We start from the raw sequence: 10979 nt of genomic DNA, 5'->3' as shown, positions 1-10979 counted from the left end.
GGCTTGATTTAGCCCATAGACTGACCCTGCACCACTCTTCTTCTTGTGTCTCTATACCACATTTGGCCATTTTGTTACACATGCTTGTGCTTGTTTATTGTACTTTGTGAGATCTTTAATTGTATGCTTGCCTTCAAGCAGCGAGTATTGCAGCAGGTGTTGCACAGTCAGAGGCTCTGTGCTGCAGTCATAGGTGGCTGAACCAGTGGTATAGCCCCACTTCTTCATTAGTTCCTTGGAGCGTCCAACTCTGGTGCATAGGAGGTTGAGATATCATCACCTTTACCATGCTTCATCAGCCCCCTCTGATAAAGACTCGACTACTGGAATGTCCATTTTTTCACTGTTGGGTATTTTCTTCTTTTGGGGCTTTTTCCATTGAGAAGCATCTTGTGAGCAATTTGGTTAGCGGTGATGTTGACCTACCTTTCATGAGTCATCACTTAGTTTATGCATTGTTTCCCATGGCTTTTTGCTATTATGTATAAAATCAGTTGACACAATCAGCATCTTCCAGGATTCCCTGCATTATTCTGTCCTGGCTAACATGAGCTTCTCCCATGTAGTGATGGTGTTTGTGGAAAAAGGGCCTAGTTCACACCATTACTTAGCCCAGCAATGGTGTTGCTGGTGAATATGTCTGGGTAGTATCCTTGTTTTCAGTGGTCACTACTGAATGATTTGGGTCATGGATCAAGCTCAGCTGGTATGCATCAGACCAAGCTTCTACTGATTCACCATCTTTACTAGTCTCAGTGTAGCCCCATTGCATGCTGTGGCTGTTAAAGTCACCAGTGATCACGTGTGGTTTAGTCTGAATGATCCCTGGTGTATCTGTAAAGGTGAAACTTGTGTAAGGTGGTTTTTAGACTAAAGTGATTATGATTCTCTTGAGTTTCACAGTCAAGATTACAATGTTGTTTTATAGAATCATAGAGTCATAAAAAGTTAGTGTCGGAAGGGACCTCAGGAGGTCATCTTGTCCAACACCTGGCTCAAAGCAGGACCATCCCTAACTAGATCATCCCAGTCAAACCTTTGTCTAGTTGGGTTTTGAAAACCTCCAAGGATTGAGCTTCCACCATCTCTCTGAGTAACTTATTCAAGTGTTTTACTACCCTCCTACTGAGAAAATTCTTCCTAATATCTAACCTAAACTTCCCTTGCTGCAACTTGAGACCATTGTTCCTTGTTCTGTCATCTGCCACCACTGAGAAGAGTCCAGCTGCATCCTCTTTGGTACCACCCTTCAGTTAGTTGAAGGCTGCTATTAAGTCCCCGCTCAGTCTCCTCTTCTCTAGACTAAATAAGACCAGTTCCCTCAGTCTTTCCTCATAAGTCATGTCCCCCAGTCCCCTCACCATTTTTGTTGCCCTCTGCTGGACTTTCTCCAATTTGTCCATGTCCTTTCTACAGTGGGGGCCCAAAAATGAACACAGTGCTCCAGATGTGGCCTCACCAGTGCTGAATAAAGTTGCCAGTAGGTTACTTCCCTTGACCTACTCACAACACACTTACCAGTGCAGCCCAGCATGCCGTTAGCCCCCTTGGCAACAAGGGCACACTGCTGTCTCGTTTACAGCTTATTGTCCACTGTAACCCCCAGGTTCTTTTCTGCAGAGCTGCTGCCCAGCCAGTCAGCCCCCAGCCTGTACCGGTGCATGGGATTGTTCGTCCTAATTGCAAGAGTTTGTACTTGTCCTTCTTGAACCTCATGAGATTTCTTTTGGCCCAATCCTCCAATTTGTCTAAGACACTCTGAATCCTAGCTCTCTCCTCCAGTGCACCTGCAATTCCCCCCACCTTGGCGTCATATGCAAAACTTGCTGAGGGTGCACTCTATGCTATTTTCCAGGTAGTTGATGAAGACTGTGAGAGTTAAGCTATGCCTGCAAAATAAATCACCATCTCTTGTATTAATATGAACTGCTTAATTTCCTTTATTTCTCGCCCACCATGACTTTGATGGAATCACCAACTCAAAGTTCTCCTTCATTAACCCATTTCAGCTTCTCAAGTAAGTCTCTCTCCAGGACCCTTCTTACATTCCCTTTTCTCTCTCTCGTAGTTTCTCCCTGTTTCTTCTGGGTTGCTTTCTTCTCTTTTCTTCTCTTTTTTCAGCTAAATCTGGGTTAATTCCCCTTTAAATCCTTCCAGCCATCTGCTGCCTCTCTGCCTTCGCACGTGCTGCTCTTTGTTTTTGTTTTCATTTGGGTCTTTCTCCCACATCCCAGTAGCCCCACCCCTTTCTCTCCTCAGACTCCTTGCTAAGGTAAGTTTTCTGCTTTCCTTCACTCTCCCGAAGTTCTGTGATGGGGCAGACTTGGTGCCCTGTCACAGACATTGAACAAAACTGGCCCCAGGACCAACCCCTGGGGCACTCACTTGATACCTGCTGCTAACTAGACATTGAGCCATTGATTACTACCCTTTGAGCCCGATGCTCCAATCTGGCATTTCTTATTTATTAGATCAGGGGTGTCCAACCTTTTTGAATGTGGGGCCAGATCACAAACTTTTTATCACCCAGTGGGCCATATTCAAAGACCTCACAAGAAGTGGTATCACATCAGGAAGTGATGTCACGTGACCTTTGACACCAATGAAGTTGCAGGAAGTGACAATGAAATGGGTCTGGAAATGTGGTTTAAAATCCAAAATAAAAACAATATAAAAAGCAACAAGGAAATAATACCAAACACTTAACTAAAATAAACACTTTTGCTTCTACTCACTTCTCAATGAATGAAAGAAGCATAATGCAAGTTGACAGATCAAATGTGGAAAAGATATCAGCCAGAGTGCAAACTAATCAAAGCAACAAAATATGGACATTATTGAGAATACTCTTCAAGACGATTTACTTTTATTGAATTAATAACTTGTTAGTAACACATCTTTAACAAGTAGTAACAAGTTGAACCCCTAATCCCACACAAAGAGAAACAGAAGCATCATCTGGATGAAGGTGGTGGGACCTCAATGACCAGCAGGGATAGAATTTAGATTTATCTGGCCCAGCGAAAGATGCTTACATGCCTCTTCATTCACTGCCATCATATCCAGTGTTACTCCACCTTATCCCTTTTTTCAGCAATACACTGTCTGCTGGTTAGAGAGGCAGAGGGCCTCCAAGAAAAGGGTATCATTGTGCCAAAGATGGTATACCCCTTATGTTCTTTACCACTCTGCCTTGTGCTTGGCTTGCTATGCTCAAGGCTGGACTAGTGGGGTGAACTTTCATCAGCATAACCAGCTGCAAAGTAGCAGACCAGGCATTGATTAAAATAACCCTCCCAAAATAGTCTTGGAGATTAGTTTAGCTGAAAACAGGTCACCTGGTCTAAGGTCAAGTTGGTGACAACCACAACACAACCAGCCCTATTGTGTTATAGCTCAGAGAAATAGAGAGGAAAGGGGGAAATGGAAACTACAGCTGATCTGGCAAAAGCCTCTCTTGTTTGTACTTTATCCAAATATCTGATAACTTATCTCATAGTACAACAGCTACTGCACTGAAGAGGATGAAGCAGAAGGAAGATGAACTACTGTTGTGTTTGTTTTCTTTTCTGGACACCATGCTTTACAGGCAATAGATAGCTAGTTAATCACACTCCTCAGTGCTGGGTGAAGCTTGCTGTGCAACCACACCCAGGAAAGCAGGGAGTGGCAAGTTAGTTTAGCAATCAGAAAGGACCATAAATCGTTACTCTTGCTGCAACTGTGGCCTATGGATTCAGCACCAAGACTGGAAGTCAGGCAAGCTGAACTATATTTTCAGCTCTACCACAGACTCACCATGTAACTTTGGGCAAACTGCCAATGCCAGATTTGGAAAGGGACTGGGCGCCCACTAGTTCCATGGGAGTACCTGACCTGGACCCCATGAGGCAGCAGGCATCCTGCTACCAGTCAAACAAGACCTTGGGAAGAAATTTCCAACAACTTCTTGCCAATGGGAGGAGGTATTAAAGAGAAAACCTCTTCCCCTTTTCTTTTTGTCCATGTGTTAACTGACAAGGCACAGAACAGAGCCTGAAAACCTCACTGTATTTCTAGTACCAGCCCTTTGTTCACAGAGGCTAGAATAGTGAGGGAGTGGAACAGACTGCCTAGGGAAGTTGTGAACTCTCCATCATCGGAGGTGTTCAAAAAGATGTTGGACAGCACTGGTCAGGCATGATCTAGGCCAGCATTTCTCAAAACATGGGTTGCGACCCAAAAGTAGGTCTCAAGAATATATGAAAGGGTTGTGAGCAAACTTTAAAAATGGGTTCTCCTTTAAAGGAGAAAAACATATAACTGTGGCTTTTCTCTTGTGGGCTGGCAGAGTTCCAGCCTGCAAGGGGCTACTTGGGTCCCCCCCATGCCCCACACACTGGGGCACTGGGGTCTGAAGGTAGGAGCAGTGAGGGACACTGAGTTGGGACTGACCATCTATGTTTACAAATGGGTCCTGGTACAAGAAAGGTTGAGAACCACTGATCTAGACCAGGGTGGGCAATTATTTGAGGCAGAGCAGAGCAACACAGGGCACAACCCTTGCATCTCAGGCTCCCAGTGGTGAGCCAGATAGGATCAATTGGTGGGCTGGATACAGCTTATGGGCCATATTTTGCCTACCCCTGATCTAGGCATAGCTATCCCTATGTTCTACTATGGGTACTTCTCATGCTTCTGGGCTTTGCTGGTTGCCCCCACCACCACCCTTCCTCTTTCTGCTATATGTGCCAGGGTGTTTTTAAGTCTTCCTCAGAGGTACTGGGTGTTGGCTGCAACCGAGGCTAGGGACTTTGACTGGGGTGTGCCAATGCTCCTTCTGGGACCAAATCCAGAGGTTTTTGGCTAGAGGGTTATGTCCAGAGGTAGGCAACCCCTTCCATGGGTGCCAGAGCATAGCACACAAAGGCATTTTGCTTGGCATGTGTGCCTCAGGGCAGACTTCAGGGGAAGGGGCAGGGCTGTGCTGCCACAACAAGGATAGAGCCCCTCGTGGCTCCCCCACTGTCTGCCATTGGCACACCAACATTTTACAAGTCAAGGCTGTGGGGGTTTTTGACACTGCCCAAACAATGCTGCCGAGGCCTGGTCTTGCCCCTCTGCTCAGGGTCGCACTGATCACCAAATTTGGGGTCAGGAAGGAATTTTACCCCATGGTCAGATTAGGGAAGACTGTGGAGGGTTTTGCCTTCCTTTGTAATGCTCCAGCACCCGGCTTCTGGGTTAGAGAAGATTCCAGAAGGTATGAGCATTTGCCCTTGATGATGCCATGGCCCAGTTACATACTTGAGCATGCTTGGTACCCCTGGGTTATATAACCATTTGAGGAGCAGTCTCAGTGTAACAGTCCTGAATGTACTTTACGATCACTCTGTGGTGACAGTGTGGTGTAATGACTCATTTATGTGAATATTAGCTTGTTACCAGGGCTGTGCAAAACTTCAGCAGCCGTTTCGTTTTAGAGGCATTTCGGCCCATTTCAGTGCCTGAAACACCAAATCCAAAATGAAATAGAAGGCTCTGAAACATCTCCAAAACTAAACAAAACCATTTGAAACATTTTGGAGATGTTTTGGAAAATTACGGAGTTTTGGAGCCAGGCTTGCATGGAAACAGAATCTAAGAAGAGGGAGGGGGAAGGGGGGAGGACTGCTCTGATATTGACATCTGTATCTGGCCAGTGTCTGCAATCTGTCCCTGAGGTCCCTTCCAATCACAGTGATCTGGGGGAGGGACGGCAGCCTGCTGTCATCCTGCATGCAGATCTGGGGGCCTGCGCACCCTGGCAGGAGTCTGGTACAGCCCTGCAGCCTTCCCAGGTGGCATGGGCCCGCAGATCTGAGTGCAGGATGACAGCATGCTGCCGGCAAGTGATATGAGTTTTGCTTTGAACAGTTTGAGGTGCAGTTTCTCAGAAAACCCTATATCTATCTCCTTGAAACATGGCAGGCTTCATGCCCTCAGAAGGGGCTATTGTCCTTGCTATTTCCATCTGAATCAGGCAAGAAATTACAAAGTTATAGGCATTTTAATGATTCCCTGTTATAGTCTATGGCTGAATCACCAAAACAGCGTCGAAACTCTGAAACAGATTCAGCCAAATTAAAACAGAATAGAAATCCGAAATGAATCGCTGTCCCTCTGAAATGGCTGAATCTAAAACTGAATCGAAACAGTCATTTCACACACCCTACTTGTTACCTATTGTTTGAGTCTGGTTTACATTGGTTAAGGTTGTTCTTGTTGTGACTTATGGTTCTGTTACAATATACGATTGAGTTTAACTTTATTCTTGTGTTGCAGGTGTCATAGTCATTGTGGCATGGCTTTTTGAAAGAAAGATACCAGATAGGATATTGACATCCCATTGAAATTAAGTGCCTAACTCTCTCCCTTGGGTATGTCTACTTCTCTAGGCTCATTCTTAACTGCCATGATTCACACAAGCCTCCCCATCGTGCCAACATATTACCATGAGGCTTTGACCACACAAAGTAGAGGAGAGACAAGTGTTGAGTAGAAAGAACTAGAAAGACTCCACTGAAGAGAAGGCGAGAAGTCAAGCTGAACTCTTTAAAGAGTCAAGCCCACTTTGGCCTTTCCTTATGTTCTGACTCTGATTACAGACAACAGACATGGACATTAATTTTCTGTTGCAAATGGCTTAGGTGATAACTGAATACACTTCAGGAAGGAGACAGCAGGGCTCTGATGCTAAGGAGAAGCTCCAGGAGTAGCTTGGAGTACCTCCAGTGGGCAAGATAAGGCCTTTTAATGTATAATGTTGACAGGTCTATGGCCAGAGAGAGGTCTGAGAGTAGGCCTAAGAAGCAATGTATACGTATCCTTTGAAAACAGTGTTATGATCATTACTCAAATGGGATGGCCAGCCATCATGGGCACACAAGTCCTGAAAGATACCAAACCATAAGAATTTGGTTTAACATGCAATAAATGTTTGAAATCACTAAATTTATCATTGAAACTGTAAAGATTACACAATTCTATTGTTTAACCAAGACTGATGAAGGATTCTTTAGTGTGACCTGGTGCCCATTTTCTATCTAACAACCCATTAGGCTTAGGAGCCTAATCAAGCTGTTCGGAGGGACAAGAGATCTCTAAGCTGAATTCCTTTCTTTTATTTTGAGTGACTTCCATGATACTTTGTATATCATCCTATAACATTGTCAAGTTCAATGGTGCATGCTTTAGTTAAGACTGAACTGAGAAGGTAATAATACTTACCTAAATTTGTGTAACCTTGTGGAATCTATAGGTGAAATCAGAAAATGAGGAACTTGAAACACCAAATTCTCTATATGTGTATGTATTATGTTTCCCTTGGAATAGAGATATCTATGTCATTTATTTGTGTTTTAAAATATAAGCAGGTGTGAGTATGTGATGGCTAGCCTTTAGCCAGCATGATAGAAACTGAATATGGACATAAACATGTGTGTGTATATGTACACACTCACCTATACACACATATATGCTGATTTATTTATGTATGATATATGCTGATTTATTTATGTATGTCTAATATATACACACATTATATGTTTTATATATATATTACAACTACCAACTATAGAGAGACTGAAAAACAGACAAGGGGATTGAGGGAGACAGAAAAATATTACGGCAAAATATGGTGCTCTGACAATCTTAGTAAAAGACAACAACTGAGAAATTATGAAATTTCCATTTTGGTGCAAAGATTAAAAAAACCCCTATGGATCAGAAAATTTTCATTTAACTTCTCACAACAGGGTTACACCTATGCCTTCAAGACTCTGCTTACACTCAGTTGCACTTTTCTATTACTAAACCTTTCAATTTCCTCTGATATCTGTGAGTACTAAGTGAGATTATCTTAGTAGTACATGGTTATGCCCTGTCCCCATGGCTCTTTTTGCTTACATTTCTCTACCCATATACCCATATATAATCTACTTTTATGAGACAGGGAATACCTGTCCTTGCAAACCCTTATTCAGATTTTCTTTTTTTTTTTGTAACAACCAGTTATTTAATAGAGCAGCTTTATTAATGGAGGGCTAATTATATAACTCCCACTATGTTTGTTTTAATGCAGCTGACATTAAATGCAAACCAACTTGCTCACAACTGAGCGTGAAAGATTGAGTTGCTTAAAAACTTTTCTCAGGGCATCTTTGACCTCTCTGTTTCTCAGACTATAAATCAGGGGGTTGACAATGGGTGTCACAACAGTGTAGAAGACAGAGAACATTTTGTTCAAAGCTCTCAGTGTATTGGAGTTTGGTAGCATATAGACAATTATTAGAGTCCCATAGAAGATTGTCACTACAATGAGGTGAGAGGAGCAGGTGGAAAATGCCTTTTGCCTGCCAGTGATGGAAGGGATGCTCAGAATGGTAGCAATGATACAAACATAGGAGGTTAGAGTTAATAGAAATGGAGGTAGTGCTATTACAGAGGAGAGAAGCAAGTTCACAAGAACCATAGGTTTTGTATCAACACAGGAAAGCTTTACTAATGGAGTGTAATCACAAAAGAAATGGTTTATTTCATTGGAGCCACAGAAAATCATTTGTGACATCCCACATGCAGCGATGGTAGCTGCCACAAATCCACTGATCCAAGACCCAGCAGCCAGCTGGAAGCAAAAACTAGCATGCATTTTGGCTGCATAGTACAGTGGTTTGCATATTGCTAAGTACCTATCATAAGACATTGCAGATAAGAGACAACATTCAGCAGCTACCAGAGAACCAAAGACATCAAATTGTACAATACATGCTCTAACAGAAATGGTTTTGTCCCCAGTTAGGAAGCTGACCAGCATCCTGGGCAGGATAGTTGAGATGCAGCACATCTCCAAGCAGGACAAGTTCGCAAGAAAGAAGTACATGGGGGTTTGAAGGTGCTGATCTGTCACGACCAGAACAAGGATGAGGATGCTCCCAGCCATTGACACAATGTATATTGCTAGAAAGAGGAAGAAGAGAGGAATATGCAGACCTGGGAAATCTCCGAATCCCAGGAGGATGAAGTCTGTGTAGGATGTTTGATTTTCCCATTCTCTGTCTTTCATGATTTCTACTGAGAAAAATAAAATTATATGTAAAATAAATCAATAAGAGATGGCACACAACTTGATTTGCATTTGTTGAATCACTTTAATTTTATCTATGTTTAAATATATTCAAGTAAGGAGGGAGAAGCTGCCGAACATCTGTCATCTTTAGTGGAATCAAATCTTATCCCTTCACTTATCACTAAGATCTTTGTAAATGCCATATCTGAAAACTCGCTTGCTATATGAGTGCTTTGCTTACCTACAGTTATACTGCAGAATCCAAGACTGTCCAGTATAATAGGCAATAGGAAAAGTATGAGGTGACCTTGTTTGTTTTTTTTCCTGATTCAATGTAAGCCCAGGCAAATCCATTTCACATGTAAAATCCATTTTACATCTCTTGCCTAAGATGTAAAAAGACAGTAAAAAGAAGGATAGTGCCTTCTTTCCTCAGTGCTAAGTGTAAACCTTTAACAAGTTTACAGTTTTCTAAGAGCTTTCTTGTGCTTCTGTGCAAGTAGCCCCAGACACCTCTCACTGTCACACTCATTTTCAATTTTTAGCCTAATTCCTCAGTTAATTAAAAAGGATTTATCATGACCTATAAACAGTGAAGCATTAGTTATAATATTTCTTATTGCTTCATACATTATGGATTTGTGCATAGTCTTATATTACTATAAAGTGACATACAATATAATTTCTTTTATCTTCCATTACTTAGAAACCTCTAAATGAATAATCAGAAAAAGTGGGAGAGACAGAAAGAGTGATAGAGAAAGTGCTTGTTTGAAATGAAGTTATAAAGGCAGAGAGAGAGAAAGATAAATAGATCACTGAATGGATACAGAGTAAGAAGTGGTGGGGCCAGAAGCAGACACAAGGAATGAAGGAGAGAAAAACTGCTTGAAGGGAAAGACTGGAAGGCAGACAAGCAGATATAGGCAGGCAGACACATAGATAGATACATCTTTTAGCACTCTATTCTACAAGGTATTTTCCTTCCACTACCCATTTTTTCAAGTTGTTCAGATGCAACACAATGACTGTATTAATTTAATGAAAGCTCTATTTTCCTTAGTTGCTGTCTGTGTATTTTTAACCTCTTCTCCTCTGAATCATTTACTGAATCATACAAACTAATTTATTTTCTCTTCAATTACTGAGGAAGCACTAAATGAATGTGCAAAGACACACACACAGAAAAAGCATGTGAGAGAGACAGGGTACTTATTTGAACTAACAGGTGTGGGTTTTTTTTTTAGGATTTAAGTGGAAATCATGAAATCATAAATTTACCCAAGCCACTGACAGCTCTTCTCCACCTAGTTCTAATCATGAATATGTCCATCGTGCTGTAAAAGCACAGAAGCATCTCCCTGATAAATATCTCTCTGAAAGACAGCATTACTACTATATGTTAGTCATTATTGTGGAGACAAAATTCCAAGAAAAAATGACAAATTTAAAAGGAAGCAGAACATTTCCATTAAAATGATTTGTGTTACTGGAAATACAGGTTTCTGGGGGAAAGGAAATTTTCAGTTGAAAACTTTCTACTAGCCTCAACAGATATTATTTTGCAGGGGTAAAACTTGTATAGGACAGAAGGGGATTGGCATAGTTTCATATACTATCCTTTAGGTTCTGGGAATGTGATGAGAAAACATGTCTTACTTTCAGAACTGGAATAGCGCAGGATACAATCTCTATGGTGACTTCTTCATGGTGACCTCTTCCAGAGATGAGGATACAGATTCCATAGTCTGTCTATGATCTTCTTTATGTACGTCAGTGAAAAGACCTGAGTATATCTCAGAACTCCTTCCAAGCTCTAAGTTCTGATTTGCTGCTTAGTATAGTTTGCTTACTACCTGTCAAAAAAGTTAATGCCTCCTCTTATTCACTATGC

At 42.0% G+C, this 10979-nt stretch overlaps 1 protein-coding gene across 1 annotated transcript; it reads right to left on the bottom strand.

Moving 5' to 3' along the window:
• Window positions 1-8107: 8107 nt before the first annotated feature.
• On the bottom strand, window positions 8108-9082 carry LOC112551978 (olfactory receptor 1440-like). The gene has a single exon (XM_025216048.1). The coding sequence runs from the start codon at window positions 9080-9082 to the stop codon at window positions 8108-8110; it is 975 nt and encodes a 324-aa protein (XP_025071833.1).
• Window positions 9083-10979: the final 1897 nt, after the last annotated feature.

The sequence above is a fragment of the Alligator sinensis genome, unplaced genomic scaffold (genome assembly GCF_000455745.1).
Source record: "Alligator sinensis unplaced genomic scaffold, ASM45574v1 scaffold79_1, whole genome shotgun sequence".
NCBI classification, from domain to species: Eukaryota; Metazoa; Chordata; order Crocodylia; family Alligatoridae; genus Alligator; species Alligator sinensis.
The sequence above is the reverse complement of the archived record's forward strand: the minus strand, read 5'-3'. Positions and strand labels throughout refer to the sequence as shown.

Bases quoted from the DNA above. Each gene is read 5' to 3' on its own strand.
- LOC112551978 (XM_025216048.1), bottom strand. From the start codon at position 9,082: ATGAAAGACAGAGAATGGGAAAATCAAACATCCTACACAGACTTCATC.